Raw genomic sequence first — 22,123 nt, 5'->3', positions numbered from 1 at the left:
TACAGAATGTCATTCCTAGGACACCGTACAAACAACACTGCTGAACAGCATGCACTGTATGCTTCAGGATACACAAATCCTGAATACAGGTATTGATTGTTCTGACGAAAAAAAATTATATATGGCTATAATACACCAAACCATTCAGATTATATCTTAAAACTTTCTGAAGTATCTAAAGATTTAGTCTTCTGGGATTACTTGGCAAGCACGCAAATGGAAAGAGACAGTGATCTCTCTGTAGAATTTATTTACCCCATCAAGCTCTGGTCTGATGCAGTCCTTGGTTTTTAGTCAAGCCTTTTATCTCTGGTATTTTCAGATACAGCTGGGGAGTCAGCACACAAAGAGAACAAGGGACTCGCCTGAAGTGAGTGATGCCTGACAGGATTGAACTCATCACCATGCTGGCTCCTGGACTGCAGATGTCACTGAAGTCACTGTACAACATGAAATTGGCAAGGAAAATTTGTTACCTGTACTTACATACAGAAGAAACTTGAGCAGATCTTGGCTAATGAGACATGTCGGAGAGCACTTTATCAATTGGAGAAACCAAGACTCAAAGCCAAGTTCTTTCTTCCACGACTGAGTTTAAACAAGATACTATCAGTTACAGGCAATTCAATTTTTTAAAGGCGATTTCACTCTGGAGAGGATGGTTTAAGAGGCCAATTTCTAAATCTGTTGACTTAAAAAAAAAACAAAAAAACCCCACCTGATATTCATGATGCACTTGTTAAGAACTTTCTTATTCCCTGGTCTTGCCTGCACCTGGAAAAAGAGCAGGCAAGATCCCTTCCCAACCATTCACCCTTACCACACCTCCTCATCTGGCAAACACCATGGAAATTCTCCCCCAGCAGCAGACATCCTTCTCCAACAGATCTCTCAAACATCCTCTTGCTCCTGTATTTAATTCACACGTACATTTTGAAGGGCTTACTGTGTACTAGAACTTACCTGCATTAAGTCTTCTTACTCTACAGCCTTCTCCACTCTTCCCGATGCTCTCAACTCTTTGCAGCTTGAACTGCAATCCCTAACATTGCTTCCTACCCTCAGGACATTCAAACCCATCTTTGGCTGATGTCTGGGAGTTTGAGCTGGTCAGTGCTAATCAAAATACTATAGATACATTCAGAGAAAAAATGTAAATCCCAAACCATGAACTGGACCATTTGTCCATATACCCTCCAGTATCTTCACACCCTATGATTTATTCTGTCTGAGCTACCATCTGAATCCACCAAGCTTGACATCCATGCTGAGTCTTGCAAACTACCTAAGAGGAAAATACGGTATCTAAGGGAGCATTGCATACTGGGAATTCAGTGCTGAAAAAGGGTGCTCACGTTTCCCTTTCAGATCATTAAACCATTCCCATTCCAGGAGAGGTGCCATCTCTTCTTACAACAGTAAATGTGAGGATGACAGGCCATGCCAGACAGTACCTGTAAACTTTCTCTCCTGACTTCTTCCTCAACACAAACCCCTTACATCACCCCTTTCCTCTGGCCACAAACACTATGGAGACTCATTCAGGGCACACAGGTTTCTATGCCTCCCTGGACAAAGGTGTTTGCTGCTGTCCACAGCCAGGAATGGCTTAACTCTGTCATTAACTCTGGTCATTTCACATCCTCTGGGCTGCCTGCCACACTGCTGCTCTCCCCTCCTAGACTCATCATACCCCTTTGCAGTGCACTGTTTTCACAGATTATCTGCCTTCTGCTGGGTTGCAGCAAGTTGGAAAGCTTGAGGGTGACCTGCAGCTTCCCCTCACCTACTGCTTTCAAATAGAGAGCAAAGCAGCAAAAGCGATGCTGTAACACTACTGCAAGAGCTTTGTACAGGGGAAAACACAAAGAAAACAATGCAATAGCAAAATGTGAACAAAACTAAATCCCTGCCAGGCAGCTACACAGAGCTACCAGCAATGGAATAGTGAATATGTATGTATTTTAATAGATGCTGCTCCTATTGTAATGGATGATACACATTATGGAGGAAAGATTTAAATGTCACATTACAGCCTGCCAACCGTTAACTTACTGGTCAGGGTATGCCATCCAGAATAGCCATGTGCCTACCTATGAACAGCACATCAGCAGTTTCAGCCACTGAGACAAGATACTCAGCTATGCAGCCCTCCTCTGCCTTCAGACTGAGCTGCATTTCCTCATGCAAAATCCTTGGCCGCATGCACTTTAAGAGGTGCACTGAGCTGGCCGCAGAGGAAAGAATTCAAAACTGTCCACCTCTAAGCACAGCAGACATGTGTCCTAAGTTACAGGAATGAAAACAGTCCAAGGAGAAATGCTAACACAACAGCGTTTCATGCTGAATTTTTATTTCAATGTTATCCAACTGCATAAGTATAAATAGTTGTGTTCAATGTATAACAATTATGACATCCATAAGGAGTTTCTTAGAGAAAATAAGACTGCAAACACTTTATTGCACAGACCCTAACAATTTTTTTTTCTTGATTTTTTCTTTTTGTAAGCTGAGGAATCTACAGCAGGAAGTCTACAAAAGAACACATCAGATCTACGATCACATAAAGACTGACCAAGTAGAACACAGGCAGGAGGATCTCTAACAGCTCACTGATAAGGTAAACACCAACAAACAGGTACTACATAACACAAGCTTAAGCACTGCTACACTTCCAAAATGCAGAGAACTTAGTTGTCAGAAGTGATGATGAGCTATACAAAATATACATAAAGGTTACCATAAACAAAAAAGCTAGATGTACTTTAAAGGAAACAAAAGGATAGCTGAAAAAATGCATGACTGTAAACTAAGAAATACCTTCCAGACAGAAATGTTATTTCGAAGTGCATTAGCATTCATTTGTAATAACTGCCAAAGCACAGATGAACTGTAAATGTTGAGACCATTTTATCTTTAAAACTGCCCAAGAAACATTATCCATTGTTCACTAGCTCCTCTGTGAATGCATCAAAGGCAGTATGAATGTACTAGTGCCACATGAAAAATCAGAAGGACTTGTTTGTGATATTATCTTTCCATGAGAGGTTTGCTGTAATCTAACTCAACTGATCAGTATAATGGAGTTTTCACCAGAGGGAAATTAACTCAGCACACTGTCAGCTGTCATACAAACCTCCAAGTCAAGATTACACTGTGCTTTTAGGAATAATTTTCTAGCTTTTGAGACAGAAAGACAATTCATAAGCCCTGACAAAACGGGAAGGGCCTATCTCTACTGTGGGCACACAGAACAGACATAAGCAAAACCACCATTCTACTGATCCCAATAATTAAAAAACATGCATCTGCAAGGGCACTTTGTAGTGCTTCTGTTTCAGATTTTACCTTTCATCCTTCAAAACAAACTAAATACCTCTATGCTAAAATGATTAAAGTCTACATGTTCCACAGTATACAAAATTTAAATAAGGCTTAGCAAAAGTAAAAAGACAGTCACATTCTAGCACCAAATAGCTCCAACAAGTTCCTTTGTTACAAAATGCTTCTTTTGTAATTACAGTATTTTTTTGCATACAAATAAAAAGATTATTGTATGAAACGTATGGAGCTACTCAATGCGTTTAGAAACGAATGTGAAACCCAGAAACACCTGCTAAAAATAGCAAGTTAAGTCTACAACATAAGGCCCCAGCTATGTATTAAAATGTATCAGATGTCCTGAACACTTTTGAAGATGACAGTAAAATAGCTTTTTTTCCTTTTTACCTTGTTGTAAAACAGAAAAAAAGATGAACTGTATGAAGCTAACTATGCAGACCTATATGCCATGATAATATGCATTCTCTAAATGCACTAAACCAGGGATGAACATACTAGTACTGCAAGTCATGTGCTTATACTTGTGCCTCACACTGCAAGGGTCTGAATTCAAAAAAGCTCAGGGAACTCAAGAGAGAACTGCAGCAAAAAAAGAAGCACACAGCATGTGCTGCAGTCTCAGCCTTGATGTGAAGATCACTGAACACTCCGAACAGACAAGATGAGAACCATCATTTCACCAGAGAACACAACTCTGGGTGGGATGCCTTCATAACCAAGTGGTCCTCCTGCAGCTTTAATGACACCTACTTTAAGAGACAGGCTTTGTGCAGTAGGGAGATGTGTTTAGGTCTTGTGTTAGACCTGGTGAATCAGTCAACCAGTTACAGTACTATTAAAATTAGATTATTAAAAATACATGTAAAAACTCACAATAAGTCACTGTATTTATTCTCTACTAGTAATTTTTTAACCTCTAGCTAGGATTTTAGCAAGTAAAAATGTGGCCTGTTTTTGTTTTCCAGTCAGACCAATGCTTGTGCATGTCCATACCAGGTCAGAGTTTCAATAATTTGGTTTTGTATTTGAGCACGGCAAATAAGTGGCAAAGCAACTATCTTAAAAAAGGGAAGAGTAAACAATGCAATCAGCAGCAAGGTATATATGCTACATTCAACCCCCAAACACATTGCTAGGTATTTACAGAGGAGATCTTTTCTTCAACAGCTCTCAACTGTAAAAGTATTCTTGTACAAATACTATATGGTAACAGTTTTACCGGTTAAAATTGGGAAGGCATTAAAAAAAAAGAAAAAAAAGAAAAAAAAAGGAAGAAAGTAAGAGTCCTGTTTTTATATATCCCCTTATTCTCGCTCTTCAGTGACATGAAAGCTTCGCAGCACAAAGACAAGACACAGTGCTGGTTTAAAGGCAGTCTAATATATTGACATTAGTTCAGCAAGTCTTGAATTCACACCGGCCAGGTCTTACAGTTAACTGGATTTTTTGTGAGGACTGCTCCGTGGAGCCTCCTTTCCTCGCCGCTGCCGAGCTGAATCTTTGTCATCAGAAAGTGCGTTAGGCCGGTCAGGTGTGGTTGCTGATCTGGACAGATCTTTACCTACATTCTGTTTTCTGGAAGCAGACTGCTGAGTCTGAACAGTGTCTTTTACCTTTACATCCCCAGTGTTAACAAAAGACTTATCTTGACTTCCAGGCTTTCCCCCAAGGTTTGAAGCAGGGTGGTGGGCTTCTGCTACAACAGCAACACTGTGCAAGGCCATCAGTGAAATACTTTTAGTCATTTCTGCCTTACTGCTCCCTGCGGAAGAGGTGCCTTTCTTATTTACCTCCTTGCAGGCTGCAGGAAGCTCAGGTGAACCTGCTTTAACCTTTGTAGAAGATGCGTCACTCTTCGCTGAAGACAAAACAGAAACTTCTTGTCTACATTCAGAGAAATTGGTTGAACAAGTCAGCAGCTTTCCTGGTGTTGCACCCACACGACAAGAACTCTGCCCGCTGGCAGCTGACATTGTGATCTGCTTGTTTGCATCCTCTGGTTGTTTTTTATTAACTTGGCCCTTCCCTTTTGAATCTTGAGAGCTTTTGCTACTTGCAGTTGTTTTTTCAGCTCCTTTCTCTCTGGCATCGCAGTTCATGAGGCAAAGGGTAGGCTCTACTCTCCCACTGTCAAGCTGAACATAAAGTGCGTCAGTGCGTAATTTTCCTTCAGGTCTTTTGTCTGCAGAGCTCATCTCAGCACTAGGACTCCTGTCTGCCTGTTTGCTCAGCAAGGGAGGGTCTTTCACAGTGGAAAACTTTGGAGACATGGTTTGTTTTTCACTGAGGTGAAGTTGCTTTTGATCAGCATATCCCCCCAAACCTCCTGGTTCTTGCATCTGCACCTGCTTGGAACTCTCTGAGCCTGCTGATATGGGGCCGACAGTGGAAGATTTGGGTTTGGTGTCAGGGGTGATGCTGCTTATTTGAAGGGTGGCTACTGAGCCATGCTCCAAACTCATAGGCCTTTCAGCCTGCCCATGTTCAGTGGTCATTTTTTTCACAGAGCCCGAAACAGAAGAAAGGGGATCTAACACATTTTTACTGGCGTTTTTCCCATCTTTCCGGGAGCTGGTAGACACCTGAATAGTGGTTTCTTTTTCTTTTATGGTTGGAGTGAATGATTTTTGTGACAGTGCCTGTTTATCGAAGTACTTAGCCTTAGAGGAACTTGTATCAGAGGCGGGTCTGTGTTTATTACTGCTGCTTTCCACACAGATGGCAGCAGGCTTCACTTGTTCTTGAGCACCTACATGAACATCTACAGCACATTTTCTGCTTACAGTGTCTCTCACAGCAGGGGAGCTTGAAGTGCTAAGCTGCTGCTGAGGAACTTGGCTGGACTGCTCTTTCTCAGTAGTATGAAGCCTTATGTCAGTGAGCTGTTTCTGACCTTTTGTTCCTAAATCTTTGGCATTGTCTTTCTGCACAGAGGAAACTGGTGCAGTCTTTTCATTTTTCGGACCACAATCCACTGAGGGTTGCACAGGCCGTTTGGATGGAAGAGCTTCAATCTTTGACTCTGCAATAATTTTCTTAGACTCAATGTGAATTTTCTGCTTGGTTATATCCCTTTCCCTGAAACTACCAGCAACACTGCTGTCATCTGTACCTTGCTGTTTCAGTGACTCTCTGCCATCCTTAGGTTGGGCCTTGGGACCAGTTGCTTGCATTTTTCCTTGCGTCTGAGGTGGAATGGCAAAATCAGCACAGTTTTTTTCACTGCTTTTCAAGTAGCTCGTTATCAGGACATCTGAGACAGACACCTTCAGAGATGGCTCTCTGATCACCTCCACCTTTGCAGAAATAGGCTCACAACTTCTCTGGGCTACTGGCTGTTTGGCTGGCAACTCCTTTTGCATTTGCCTCTCTTTCCCTACAGCTTTTTCAGGAGTGCTTTGGACAGCAGAAGGTTTGGAGTATGTTTGAGTAGTTTTAATGCTCTGACTTAGAGTAACACATGACTTCACCTCCACTGAATTGTCCTTCTGCTTTGAAGGGGAGATGTCTTTCTTTTGAACAGTGTCAGTAACAGAAATATTGCCTTTGGTAGCTGGGCTAGAAACCTTTTTCTCTGTCAGTACTTCTGGAGCCACAGGGGTGAGTGGCAAATTTGGAGAACTCTCGCTTGTCTGCAAAATCTGAGGCTCTGACACACTGACTTTGCCAGATTTTGAATAGCTTAACAACTGCTCTTTCTGACAGGCCAGTTCTGCCTTCCCACCACTCTCTTGTGGTGCTGGGGGTTTAGGAGATCCCCCATCACAGCTGGTGCTCTGTCCTTCTGGCAGAATGCCCAAAGGCAGTTCAGTCTTTGAAGCCTGTGGCCCAGAAAGTAAGGCAATGTCTAGTGTGCCTTCTATTGGCTTCAAACAGGAAACAGACCTCCCATCAAGTTTGTATTCTGAGGGACTTTTTCTGACAGGAGCCTCAGTGGAAATAAGGGCTGACTTTTCCACACTCATGTCTGCTCGGCCATTCAAGGTCTTGAGAGGAGCAAAAGAAACTGAGTTAATCTGAGCAGCATGTGCACTGCCAATAAAAGCTCTACCATCAGCAGCTGCAGTGGAGTCCTGCTGTATGTTTATGGGTCTTCCTGTACTAAGTTGAAGGCATTCATGAACATTTGATGTCAATTTAGGTTTTAGCACAGGACAGACACTGTCATCTTTTTCTTCAATGGACATTTTCTTTCTAAGATAATCAATATTTACAAGTTTACCATCTAATCTTTCAAATTTGACAAATTCTTTTGTTGGTACATTTTTATCTGTGCTTTCTCCCTTTCCATTTAGCATCCTGTCAGTGGACTGAGACAGAACATCTTGCAGTGTACACGGAGGGGAAATTCTTTTGAAGTCATAAGAAATATAACCAAGTTCATTAGGCAAAGACCCATGACACAGCATCTGTGCATCTAAAGCAACACCATCATTTGATCTTAAGTTTGCATTCTTTTGAAGAGTGTCTTTGAGTATGCCGCCAGATGACTGGGTCTCCAAAGCAACAATTTTTGTTTCAAACTGATTTGATCTTTCCAAAACCTTCTGGAATGCTTTTTTGTCTCTTTCTTCCAGTCTTAAGGTATTGGGATTTTCTGGTTCACTGCCACATTCATGTACAGCAGCATCTGCCTTTTCAGTAAAATCTTGTTTTTTCATAACTATCTTGACCTTCAACTTCTCTCTGTCCAGCTCATCAATGGATTCTTGCCTACCTAATTTTCGGGAGATGGGTCGTTTCAAGCAGCCTTGCTCTGCAGGCCTGACTCGTGTAAGGGATGGCATATCACATACATTCTCCTCTAAGCTCTGAAGAGTTACCTCCCTCTGGGACATTTCTCTATTCACTTCTTCCTGGGTCACTTCCAGACTGTGTTTTCGTGAACATAAGTGTTTCTTATCACTGCCATAAGAAGGAGCAAGTTTCTCTTCAGATTGGACTCTCTTTAATAGCGGAGATCTTGGTGGTTCTGCACTCTTTGGTCTAACAATATGCCTTACAATAGTTGGAGGAGAGTGCATTTTGCTAGGAAAAGATTGAGCTATTTTTGTGTTTCCAATTGAATGTCCTAGCAAGGGTGATGGAGATCGCTGAGGGGATGTTGGCTGGGGTGTTGGAGAAGGTGTCCGGGCAAGAGGAGAGAGAGGAATGCTGCCAGCTGATTTGCGTCTTCCTGATCTGTATCTCTGCCCACTAAGCTTTGGACCTAAGCCATGAAGAGTGCTGGGTCTTATGTGCCCTGAACCAGCTGGAGAATTGGGAGCACTTGAGCTAGGGGAGCTACTCTGGGAAGAGTTAGTACCTACAAAAAGAACAAACAAACAAAGATTAGCAAGATTTTTGAATCTTGTCTAAATGTTCAGTGAGAGACAAAACTTGCACCAGCTCAAAAGGCTTATGTGCCATTTGCTCTCACAATGCTGCAAAATCTGGAAGGTTCTGAGTTACTGGACTGTAAAACCCTTATCAATCCAATTACATTGCTGTTTGTCTCTTTCCTCCTCTGTTCATCCCTTTAAATTACCACTTATTATTTAAATAAATAGTTACTGTTTTCTGCCACTTCAAAGCAATGATCAAGACTTTCCAAATAATTTATGTTTGTCAAAGGATCATACAACAGCAATTAAATTTAGTACACACTAAAATAATTTCAGAAATAAAACAGGAAGAAGCAGCAGACTTTTAGGAGCCAGAAAAATGCGTATTTCAGAACCCAGCCTACCTTTTCAGCAATAAATCTGCATTTATGAGTGCCCAAGCTAGTTCCATTATATAGCAACTTTTTCCTCAGTTTCATTCTTTTATCAACCAGCCTCTCCTAGGCAGGATTCCACCTTTTACTCAGATCCCGAATTATTTATTGCTCAACTTATAGCACTGGACTTGGATTTAAACTCAAGAATAAACCTAGCAGCCTTTTAGGTGCTACTATATCATGAAAAGACCTTTCATTTTGCATCAGGAATCATTTACCCTTTTCCAGACAGAAACCAGCTGTTTAATGATTATGCTTGTCAGAACTGACTGCTCTTAGCAGAGTATAACAGATCTGGGGGGCTCACAGATAGAATACACTTCACGTCCTCTTCCTCTGCCCTCCAGTCTTTCACACTCACCAGAAGGAAAGTCAGTAGAGCGGCAGCTTGGGGTTGGTGACCTAGGAGATAAACTGTGGGTTGGGGATCCAGGCAAGCTCTCCCCTGATGAAAGTGATCTGTTCAGGCAGGAGAAACTTCTGCTGGTGTGAAGAAGAGGAGAGGGTTGCTTGGCCAGCTTTTTAAAGAGAGATCTTCTCCTAGTATGAGAAGAGCATGGCATTAATCAGAAGATGCACAGAAGATACCATTACCCCAGGCAAAACTCTTAAAACCCAACATTGCTTCCTCCTCCCATTACCCCAGAAAAGCAACTATCAAGTCTATGCTTACATGAAATCAACCAACGACAGCGTAGAGGATGATGTTTAGAATATACCTTGATTTGCCAGTAGTTGGGATTGATATTGTAACTAAATCTGTACTAAAATTTACTCACTGTATTTCAGAAGAATTATTTAGCTCCTTATGAGTATAAATCTTAATTTTCTTGATTCAAGAGCATACCAAAACTGAAGAAATATGTAGAAACTACTAGTGATGTGTATCATCAATCTAAAAATGTCCATAAACTTAGCACTGGGAAGTTCAACTGAACAAATACAAAAAGATAGACCAAATTGATGCAATCTCAGTTATTCACTTTCTTCTTCCTATCTATGGGTATGTCACACAAAATTTTTAGGGGATAGCAGATCTAATTTAGGCAAAATAGAATTGGAAAGACATGTTACAACCATAGGATCTCACAGAAGAAAGTAAAAGGATGGAGAAGACAAGGGAGAGAACTCTATTAACTTCACCCTTTGTATTGTTATGTATATATACACACATGTGAACATGAGACAAAGGCACTACTCACCTTTCTAAACTCTCTTTTTTCTTGGTTTTCTTACTGCGCCTGACCATTCGGCTCCTGTAGCTGTTTCGCCTGGCAGGTCCTGTCTTGATTGAAGTATTTTCAAAAGGGGTTGTCGTTACTGAGACTCTGTTACCACTCTGCCAAAATGGAGGAGCAACCTTTAAGTGTACGTAATACAGGACAACTTTGCCTTAAATTGAAGCTACACCACCAATGTGAATGCAATGGGAAAGGACTCCATCATCAAAGTTAAGAGCTATTAGTGTACAAAGCCCTGTACAGACATTGCCAGTTCAATTTACATCAGATAAATGATGGCTGGACAACTCTTAAAATTTTGCCAAATCTTCTCAACTTCCTTCATTCCAGCTTCAGGACAAGAAGAAAGCCCAGTAATTGTAGCTATAGAGGAGAACACCAAGACTGGAGTTCTTAAAGCTGAAAGCTTCTACAGAAAGCTTGCCACAACGAACAGCTGTCACTGCCCAGTGGTCCATTCACCTGCCATTCATGCCTCAGAATACCAACTGTTACAATGATGATAGAGAACTTTGATAGTATCAATCCCCAAAAATTCTTTTATCTTGGGGGGGTTGGAACTAGATGATCTTAAGGTTCTTTCCAACCCTAACCTTTCTATGATTCAAAACAGATAATAAATATAATTAAGCTTTTTAGGACCATTAGATGACTCAATAAAACGAAACAGAAATAACCATATTATGTTTTAAAAATCCATTATGTGCTGCCCACCACTGTATTTCACAACAGCAAACTTCTTTTCAAAGTAATTCCAACAGCCCAAATTAATTTATTATACAGCACATTCACAGAATCACAGAATCCCAAGGGTTGGAAGGCACCTCGAAAGATCATCTACTCTAACCCCCCTGCAAGAGCAGGGTAACCTAGAGTACATCACACAGGAACATGTCCAGGTGGGCCTTGAATATCTCCAACGTAGGAGACTCCACAACCTCCCTGGGCAACCTGTTCCAGTGCTCTGTCACTCTTACAGTAAAGAGGTTCTTCCTGATGTTAACGTGAAACCTCCTATGCCCCAGTTTACACCCACTGCCCCTTGTCCTATCACTGGATATCACTGAAAAAAGCCTAGCTCCATCATCCTGACACCCACCCTGTACATATTTGTAAACACTGATGAGGTCACCCCTCAGTCTCCTCCAAGCTAAAGAGACCCAGCTCCCTCAGCCTCTCCTCACAAGGGAGGTGTTCCACTCCCTTCATCATCTTTGTGGTTCTGCGCTGGACTCTTTCAAGCAATTCCCTGTCCTTCTTGAACTGAGGGGCCCAGAACTGGATGCAATATTCCAGATGCAGCCTCACCAAGGCAGAGTAGAGGGGGAGGAGAACCTCTCTTGCCCTACTAACCACACGCTTTCTAATGCACCCTAGGATACCATTTGCCTTCTTGGCCACAAGGGCACATTGCTGGCTCATGGTCATCATCCTATCCACCAGGACCCCCAGGTCCCTTTCCCCTTCACTCCTTTCCAGCAGGTCAACCCCCAACCTGTACTGGTACATGGGGTTGTTCTTCCCCAGATGCAAGACTCTACACTTGCTCTTGTTGAATTTCATCAAGTTTCTCCCTGCCCAACTCTCCAGCCTGTCCAGGTCTCACTGAATGGCAACACAGCCTTCTGGTGTGTCAGCCACTCCTCCCAGTTTAGTGTCATCAGTGAACTTGCTGAGGGTACACTCAGTTCCCTCATCCAGGTCATTGATGAAAATATTAAACAGCACTGGTCCCAGCACTGACCCCTGAGGGACTCCACCATTCCCACGACTTACCAAAGATGATGGAGAGTGGCCTATCAATGACCTCCACCAGCTCCCTCAGCACCCGCGGGTGCATTCCATCCGGATCCATCGGTTTATAGATGTCCAGATTGCATAGCTGATCCCTAACCCAATCCTCATCTACCAAAGCAAACTCCTTTGTCCTGACTCCTTCTGGGGCTATAGGAATCTGGGGCCCCATTTCTCATTTTGAGTTTACTCTTTTAAGTACTGTGCAGGGTTGTTATGTTTCTCTTTTTCTGTATCTGACACAGAAAACAAGTGCACACCCAACTGCCTAAAATTACAGAATTTTCTCTTACACTTCTCTTATAAAATTGGAAATGTTGGAAGCTTTTCCTGGTTTCAGAGAAGGAAAATAAAAGACTTAAGAAAACTGTATTTTGCTTCTTTCCTCAACTATTCTTATTTCTCCATTACTTCACTCTTTCCAATCTTCTGTCATAATTAAGTAGTTCCCTTCACAGGCAAAGCTCTGCATGTAACCATAAATATACAGCTGTCTAAAATAATTCTGACCTATGTTTGTCTGTGCTTAAAAGGGTTCATAAAACCTGCAATACAATGAGCTACAGTGAAAAGCGAAGACACTATTATTAATTTTAAAAGTTGGGGGTTTGTTTGGTTTTAAGGAAAACCCATCATTTTCTAATAGGACAGATTTGGAAAACTCCACACGAGACAAATACGATAGATTATTCATAAAAGTCCAACTGTAGGGTCAGAACTTCATGAAGCAAAGCAGCTCTTGTTGGACATCACTGGCCATATAACAAAAACCTTCTGGGCCTTAAGATTATGAAAGGCAAGTTCATGTACAGTAGGCAAAAAATATTTCATATTCTTTGTTATCACTTTTCCTCACTGATGTCACTTTAAAAGGAGAAAACAAGAAGTAGCTTCATCATCAAAAGCCTGAATTACCTACTGAAGACAGAGTAATTAAAAAAAGTGCTCAAAAATAACAAATTTTTTGAGAGACAGGGATTATCTCTTTGTATCACTGCCTCAAAGTTACTTCAACTATTTCAGCAGCAGTGCCAGTTTGTTGCATAAAAACTCGAATCATAGCAGGATATATGAAGTCACTGACCCTTCTCCAGAGCTGTGCTTGCTATAGTACCTTAGAGCTTGTATTTGAACAACTACAAAATCCAGTAACTGATCTCTAAAGGAAATCAACATAACCTCGCAAACCCTTTTGCTGTCAGTGCTTGCTGTCAAAACAGCAAGCGCTTTTGTATCCCAGTTGTTCAATAGTTACCTTTATCAACAACTCAATGACTTCTGTATGAACAAGACCATGCACTGGCTCTTCATTGATATGAGTTATCAGGTCTCCAGCTTTCAAACCTGCTTGGTAAGCTGCACCTCCTTCTTCAACATTCTGGAAATCAGAGATGAAGAGAATATACACAAAATGGACCCCTGTTTAACCTACTTTAAAGATCAGGCTTTGTTTACTGAAATCCTTCTACATCAGTTGGTAGTAAAGAAAACTTACAGATACTAAGTTATATAAAGGAAGGGGAAAAAAAGAAAATCAGACCAGCCATTTCACCACCAACTACCCTACTCAAATTTTATATTTACATGGGGTGTTTCAAAGCTCACTGAAACACTGCTTGTTGCCACTGCTGTTATGGAAGATCTGTATAGCAGGGCAGTTTTTATGCACAACAGAGAAGGGGTGATTCACTCCCCATGGCAAAACATCATAACTGAATTAAGACTTTTAGCATGGACACTGAGAAACACTGATGTAATTAACACAGTGGTCATATGGAATACTCTAATCATGAGAAAAAATAACTCCACCATATAGTTAAGGATTGCTTTCATTTGGTTCAAATTCACCAGGCTGTCCATTAGAGGAAACAGTACATCACAAAGGGGATGACAGACCAAAACAAGCTGAATTTCGAATTATTCTGAAGAGAGGTTAAGTAATTTATTATAATTGAAGAATTTTAAGGCATGCAGCCACCACTAAAGCTTACAATGCTTATTGAACTAATCCCAAGAAACCTACAGTGTCTTGAAAAAAGCCAAGGTTTCACTTTTACTGCAGTGTACCATTTTATTCTTTTCACTGATGGTGATGCTACACCAGTGGCAAGAAAACCTATTTTTATATTTATTCCATTATCAAATGTACCCTTTCCTCTACATTCAATGTTTTTGATGGATTAATAGGTCTGAGAGATAAACGTGAATGAAAAAATGAGTAATACACTACCATATCAGTAGCATTGCTACTTCAAAATCTACAATACATACTTAAAGCACTGTGCAAAACTTCAAAGATCTTGATATTTGTGGTAACCAGCTTTTCAAAATTACTTCAGGTACTTTAAATATTTTATACACAGAGACAATATTAAGCCATGTATAATATATGATATAAAATACATGATGTTAGCAACCTCAATTATGAAATTAATAGTGCATATATATTTACACAAATACATATATATTTTACAATTAAGGAGGTTGAAAACCAATGAAAGCACTTCCATCTTTTCCTTTAGACTGTCTTCCACTTGAAATTAGTTGTGAAGAAAGAATGAGAAATACAAGATTCATTCAAGACAGCTGAGTCTTTTTCCTATGCCTAGCCCTCAGAAGTATGCACAATTCCAAGTGATTTATACATTTCTACACAAAAAAAAGCCAGTGCTTGAGGTCAACCTACTTGTGTCCAGTAAAAAATACTGCTGATTTCATTAATCCCTTAATTGATGCAGTTTAATAGATTCCCTGTGTATTTCAACTATTTCTGCTTACCATCTCCTGGTTGTGCAGATACTGCCCTCAATCAAAGAGGGGGGCTGCATCAACCCGTTGGATTTCTAAGCCACAGCACTTTGAACTTACACACGGCTATTCACAATTGCCAAACTTTCCAAAAGGGGAAGTGCAGAACCATGTGGAAGGGCATCATATGTGGTAGCTTGTGTTGTCCCTACAGTCAACATCAGCCTTGTGTACAGGCACAAATTCCATTCTAAGCAAACTGTTTTGACACAACATCATGATTTATACAGCAACAGTCAACAAACAGATACCACAGGTATAAAATTCAAAAGAAAATTCATCATTACAGTTTTCTGTGGCTGAATATAGGCAAAAAATGTATTATCTTACCCAAACAATATGATGTACAGTGTAGATATCGCTGTCACCCACGTAAACCCTGATTGCTCGGATGGTGAAGCCATACTTTTTTCCTGAGCTGTGAATTACTATTGGTTGATGAGGACTTGGAGCAGCAATTGATGAATCACGGCTGGGAGATGAATCTCGGGAGGATGAAGGGTCAGATGACAGGGAATGAGGAGACATAGGACTTCCCAAAGGAGAAACACCAAACACATCTGGAAGAAAAAAACTCTGGCTACTTAAAGTACATTCTGAGCACACACAAATACAGACACAGAACACGCAATGTGCTTAATTTTATGACATCTTTATGTCAAATTTTATCACTGTCTTTGAATAAACACTCTCCTCCTCCATCAGTTTTTATCCTACCTGTTTAAGCAACAACCAGATCGTAGAACTTCTTCCCCTGTAAAGTGCACTTTTTAATGCAAGAGTTGCCTTGTTACATGTGTTTCCTTTTAGAAAGGAAATACATTCATTGCTAACTTTCAAAGACCAATTCCAGACTCTTCCTAACAAATACTCATTTAAAAAAAAAAAATCGAGTTTGGTAGCAGATATTATTTGAGTACACCCAAAACTATCCGCAAATCATGCAGCAATGATAAATAAAGCACTAGTTTGAATTTGGGGTTGTTTGGTTTGTGCTGATTTTGGGTTTTATTTTGTTTCAGTTATATATACATACAGATAAAGACTAATGTAATTAAGCCACATACTGGTATATAGGACAGTAACTCAATGCTTATAACAAGGCCCCACTACTACATTTTGCTGCACCCATGTACGAGAATTTCTTGCAACAACAGTACTAGTTACAGCTTCATTTTATTTCACCATTTTGAAATCACTATGTGCTCATTATTGTGCAAATGTAAACACAACTGCAGCAGCAGAAAACATACTCTGGTGCCTGTAACAGGGTGACAGGTCTGCAAAGGAATGCATCCCAGGTTTGGTGTTCCATGCCAAGCCATGTCATGCGAGGGCAGATACACTTTGACAGCAGAAGCACTACTCCCTGAATTCGAGTCATCAGAGGCTCCCAGAGATCAGTATCACCAGGCTAATACTGAAATCCCATAGAACAACCAAGCCCCAAGGGTGGCTGTCACTGTCACCTTCTAGCTCTGAAACATGCCAAGATTTCCGACACTCTGCCTTCTACTGTGCCTGGGACATGCTCTGTGACTCTCAGCTATATGACTCAGATCAGGAATACTGGTTGTCTGTTGCTGTAGTTTACTTCATGGATAAATATGAATAAGGTAGGGTTTTTTTGGACAGCAGGTACAGCTAATGTGTAAGATTTTGGTTAATACGGATATGATGACAACAGTTCAGGTGTAACTAAAGCTAAGTTTGTATTTTATAGAACAATGCTGAGATTAAACTGAAAGAAAGTAACTCAGCAACTAAAAGGAAGTAACTCAGTACGTATCATCTCTGAATTTAGCGATTCTTGCTTGACAACTGTGAAAGAACTACTAGAGTACAAACTGATGACAAACCCTGGAATGTTTCTTGGCTGTGTAATTACCCATGTCTGTATCATGCTCCTGTGACAGCTAATCTTTCTGGTTTATCACCTTTCTTTTGGGAGAAGAGGAAGACCTAGTAAGGCTGAAAGTGCTGCTGTAACAAACAGCTGTAACAAACAAACAGCTGTAACAAACGGCTATTCCTGTGGCTGCATGTAGCGAACTACTTAAAACTTCAGCTACATCCCTACTGTACAATGGGCCAAACACTGAATCATGCTTCCTGCTGTGCACACACATGGTCAAACACAAAGTAGTCACCACAAAGCTGTATTTCTGCCTGTCAAAGAAGGTCCTTCAGCTGTAATGTGACCACTGTAACTCACTGACGAGACTGTATCATCTAGTAACGCATGGGAACAAGAGAAGTGTGACACAATTCATCGTGGCCTCTCCAAAATCTTGCATTTACGTCATACACCATCAGATATGAGTAAATAGTAAAAACTGAAACAAAAAGATTTATCTCTACCTCCTGGGATCATGAGGGACAAAGCACTCGCAGAAAGGGACTTTGTGACTTTTCCAGAGGTCTTCTTTTTCTCTGTGCTTTCTAATCGCTGGCGAGCCATGTGAGATGCAACTTCATTGGGTGGCTTTGAGGAGTTATCTCTGCTGTCGATACTCTCAGTTCTTCCATTTATCTGATCTAAGTGCTCTGAAAAACTGCCAACTGTACAAAGAAGAAGGGACAAACATGTTGAGGGAAAACTGGGGGTCAGGGAGGAGAAATGGTACAACTGCGACATAGGGTTTTTTCTTCCATGTTCATAAAACTTTACAGAAATCTGAGCAATTTTTCTGCACTCAAGAATGAATAAACATTAACAAAACGAATTGAAGCAATGGGATCAGTGTTGGGACCGGTCTTGTTTAACATCTTTGTCGGTGACATGGACAGTGGGATTGAGTGCGCCCTCAGCAAGTTTCCCGATGACACCAAGCTGTGTGGTTTGGTTGATAGCTGGAGGGAAGGAATGCCATCCAGAGGGACCTTGACACGCTTGTGGGGTGGGCTGATGCCAACCTCATGAATTTTAACCATGACAAGTGCAAGGTCCTACACCTGGGTCAGAGCAATCCCAGGCACAGCTACAGGTTGGGCAAAAAGGAAATTCAGAGCAGCCCTGCGGAGAAGGACTTGGGGGTGTTGGTCAATGAGAAAATGAACATGAGCCAGCTGTAGTGTGTGCTTACAGCCCAGAAAGCCAACCGTATCCTGGGCTGCATCAAAAGGAGCGTGACCAGCAGGTTGAAGGAGGTGATCCTGCCCCCCTACTCTGCTCTCGGGAGACCTCACTTGGAGTATTGTGTGCAGTTCTGGTGTCCTCAACATAAAAAGAACATGGAACTGTTGGAACAAGTCCAGAGGAGGGCCACGAGGATGATCAGGGGACTGGAGCACCTCCTGTATGAAGACAGGCTGAGAAAGTTGGGGCTGTTCAGCCTGGAGAAGAGAAGGCTGCATGAAGACCTCATAGCATCCTTCCCGTATCTGAAAGGGGCCTACAGGGATGCTGGAGAGGGACTCTTCATTAGGGACTGTAGTGACAGGACAAGGGGTAATGGGTTGAAATTTAAAACAGCAGAGGTTTAGATTGGATATAAGGAAGAAATTCTTTACTGTGAGGGTGGTGAGGTGCTGGAATGGGTTGCCCAGGGAGGTTGTGAATGCTCCATCCCTGGCAATGTTCAAGGCCAGGTTGGATGAAGCCTTGGGTAATATGGTTTAGTGTGAGGTGTCCCTGCCCATGGCAGGGGGGTTGGAACTCGATGATCTTAAGGTCCTTTCCAACCCTAACTATTCTATGATTCTATAATTTTTTGCAGCCACTGACTAAAAATGAAGCAAGTTTGGTATTTCTATATGCAGCACTCACCAACTTAAGCATACACCTATCTTTCATGTGAATTCCTCCTGAAGTAAATGAAAGGCTCTAATGCTGCATACATTGCTATCAGCTTCACAAGTTTTCCAAAAATCATTAAAATACTGAGGATAATTTTATTTTTAGTCATTTGCTTTTATTCTTTAGGTGGTTTTCTATCACAAAGCAGAAAGATACCTGGCAACACTAAACTCATCATTACAACTACATTGGTATTAGTCTATCATAGGTAAGGAACTTCAATGACACTAAATGGAGGAAGGACAGCGATGTTTCAGAGAATGAAAAAACCATAAAGGCTCACACATCATGGGTAGGTTGCCTATTCAAAGACACAGCATAGAAATTCCTAGTATTAGTTTAAGGTCACTGACTATTGCACTGCTGATGGGCCAAAAAAAAAAAGAAATTGTTCTTAAGTGTAACAGAAGTGGTTTGCTTTGAGTAATTACTGTGAATGCTATGTTAAGGCCAACGCTCTAACACAGGCAGTGGGCAAAACTTGGTATACAGCACAGTCACGGTTTTTGCCAAGAGAAGGAAATGGAAATGGCTGTGAGCCCGAGGAAATTTATCTTTCCAGAAATGGAGAGGAAGGGGAAGGAAAATGCGAACTGCAAGGGAAAACAGGAGTATGGGAATAGAAAGGGCTATCTTGGAAAACTCAGTGAGATACAAAAGAGAAGTAAGCTGAAGACAGGTAAATGTGTAGAGAAGGTAACTGGAACCTATTTATGGACAATAATGAAACCGATATAGGCCCAGATCTGTGTTAAGTATCAGGAGTTCCAAACAGTTATACAAAGCTGTTGTCTGAAAGAATAAATCAAGCAAGATGGTAGGGCCCTAGAGTCTACTGAAATGCATGCAAATACTTCTTCTGGGAGAGGGATGCACAAAGCAAATAAATTAAGGAAGGAATGGTTTACAACACTTCCTTTTAGATTCCTAATGACAAAAATGACTTCCACAAGTCAAAGACAATCCTACCAATTGTGAAAATTGTGTGTCATCAAGATGTCTTAATTAAAACCAAACAACGGTGTAGCATGGAGAACAGTAATACAGGTCCACTGCAGGATGCTCAAAAAAATAAAAAAGGAACACCAACTTCAGAGAGGAAAGATGAAAATAGTGCTTTAAGTGCTCAAGGGATTTAAGACTCCTTTTTGCCACAGAAGGATCCTGCAAAGGCTCAATGATCAAGTCACTGTTTTATTCACTTGCTGAGATGCCCTCCAGACTCTGTGGGGTAACTCCATATGTTGGTGTTTCCACAAATGTTGAAAATTTCATACATATTTTCACAAGATTTTATTAACTTGAGCCTAAGCCCAAACCAGACCTCTTTTAGGATGGCTATTTTTTAAAGCAGTTCTGAAATACCTGACTTTTAAATCCATGAATGTTACTGCTAAACAAAAAAGGCCCATAATTTTAATGTCAAAAGAGACCCATTGTGGACTACCTGACAGTGTGGAGCTGCTGATTGTACTTGCTGGAGTGGTTACTTCAGGTTCATCTTGCAGTACTTCCTCACTCACAAACACAGGCTTTTCCTGTTCCTCCTGGCGTCCTACTAAGCCAGCAGAATCATCCTGTTCTCCTTCAGCTGATATGGCCAACTTTGGAAGCAAACCAGAGCTGCAACGCTGCCTGCTACTCTCAGTGTCAGAGGAGATGGATGTAGATATTTGTTGTCTGCATTAAAAATAAACAAACACTCATGCAGTTATTGAGATAAGGAGGCCTGTCACCTGGCAAGCAAGACATGGATCACTTCCAGAACCTCCTTCTACTTACATTTCAGAATATTCCGAACTCCAGCTTAAAGATTCCACAGAAGGCAACGTCACACTTTTTGTTTTGTCTCCTGCATCTTCCTTTTCTTCACCTTGTGTTTGAGCAACTCGATCTATGCTACTAAAAACCTATTGCAGACAAAAAAAAAACCCAACAACAACTAAATAAAACCCCCAAGTCACTGCTGATGTATTTGACAGAAAAAGATATGCAGAAAAACACATTTCAACAGTTCCGTGATTCTAAACTTTTACACAGTATTTCCGAGTGTAAACTTCAAGCTTCTTGAGCCTTTTAAAATTCCAAAGTTTGTGCTCTTAAAATGCTTTCCTGTTTTGCTTTCTTCCTCCTCATGTACAGGATCATGAATAATATCTATTCTCATTAGAGATTTATAAGCCTTCTCCTCATTTTGCTGTGTGAACCAAGAGAATACAAACAAAATCCACAGCCTTGGGGTCTCTAAGACCCAGGATAATGTACATCTTGGATACACAACCATAAAACAAATCAAGGTAAAAAAAACCTTAACCCTAAGATACTTAGTGTTTACCAGTCAGGTGTGGAAAACTGAAAGATTAATCTGAATTGAATTTGAAGTTAAGAAAAAATTACTTAGCTAAAGGACTTATAGCAAATAAACTCTGATCACTGAAGTCTGTTGTTTGCTTAGCTAACAAACAGCATACATGAATTGTCAGCTGTATATTCTACAGCCTGAGAGGCACAGCTAGAGATGCAATGACATAATGACATTAACAAACCAAACTATTACAGTGGTACAGAACTTTGAAAAGGACAGAAGTTCACAGAATCACAAAATGAGGTTGGAAGGACCTCTACCAGGTCATATTGCCCAACCCCTCTGTGCACAACCAAGGTCAACTAGGAGCTGATTGCTCTGGCCAATATACAAATGGCTTCTGAAGGCCTCCAAGGATGAAGACTCCACAACCTCTCTGGACAACTTATGCCAGTACTCAATCAGCCTCACAGTTAAGTGTTTCCTTGTCTTCACACAGAACTTCTTGTGTTTCAGTCTGTGCCCACTGTCCCTAACTCCAAGTCCCCAGAGAGACTGCGTCATTTACCAATACCTGATTTTGAAACATACCAAGTTAAAATGAGGAGTCTACATCAAATGAGGATAACTACATCCATGATTCCTGTCTCTGCTCTGTCATGTTACCAGAGATACAGTATGTATGTTGTACTGCAAAGCCAGCATAAAATCCACCATTTCTTTAAAACATAACCCAGGACAAAGAAGATACAAATGCAGACTTTCCAGATACCTTTAAACTGTCCCTAAAGTGAGTTAAAGAAATGTTTTTTAATAGAAAGCTTTTGAAAAATCACTGCTGGATGCTATGTTAAGACTAGAAGCACACTCATTAGGTATTCCACTTCCATTATTTTCTGCCAATTTACCCTTCTGAGCATGTCCACTCTTTTCCTACTGGCATCCCTTATCCAGCAATAATTGGCCCTCATCTCAACTACTTAAGTATACTACCCTTTGGACAGTCAGTTTTACTTTCAATTCCTAAAACTCAAATCACTCCCTCAAATACACATTTCTCCATGACCAAACCT

General features: G+C 40.9%; 1 protein-coding gene across 1 annotated transcript in view; it reads right to left on the bottom strand.

The window, feature by feature from the left end:
- Window positions 1-2,336: 2,336 nt before the first annotated feature.
- Window positions 2,337-22,123, bottom strand: part of MAST4 (microtubule associated serine/threonine kinase family member 4) — a 113,793-nt gene continuing 94,006 nt past the window's right edge. Inside the window, exons 19-26 of the mRNA XM_031051512.2 lie at window positions 20,528-20,655; window positions 20,193-20,425; window positions 17,308-17,508; window positions 15,277-15,506; window positions 13,394-13,516; window positions 10,306-10,442; window positions 9,465-9,643; window positions 2,337-8,647 (exon numbers count right to left, since the gene is read on the bottom strand). Coding sequence (XP_030907372.2) covers window positions 4,776-8,647; window positions 9,465-9,643; window positions 10,306-10,442; window positions 13,394-13,516; window positions 15,277-15,506; window positions 17,308-17,508; window positions 20,193-20,425; window positions 20,528-20,655 — 5,103 coding nt within the window. The 3' untranslated portion in view covers window positions 2,337-4,775. The remainder of the gene's footprint in view (window positions 8,648-9,464; window positions 9,644-10,305; window positions 10,443-13,393; window positions 13,517-15,276; window positions 15,507-17,307; window positions 17,509-20,192; window positions 20,426-20,527; window positions 20,656-22,123) is intronic.

The sequence above is a fragment of the Melopsittacus undulatus genome, chromosome Z (assembly GCF_012275295.1).
Source record: "Melopsittacus undulatus isolate bMelUnd1 chromosome Z, bMelUnd1.mat.Z, whole genome shotgun sequence".
Classification (NCBI taxonomy): Eukaryota; Metazoa; Chordata; class Aves; order Psittaciformes; family Psittaculidae; genus Melopsittacus; species Melopsittacus undulatus.
This window is presented reverse-complemented; position numbering and strand designations above follow the sequence as displayed.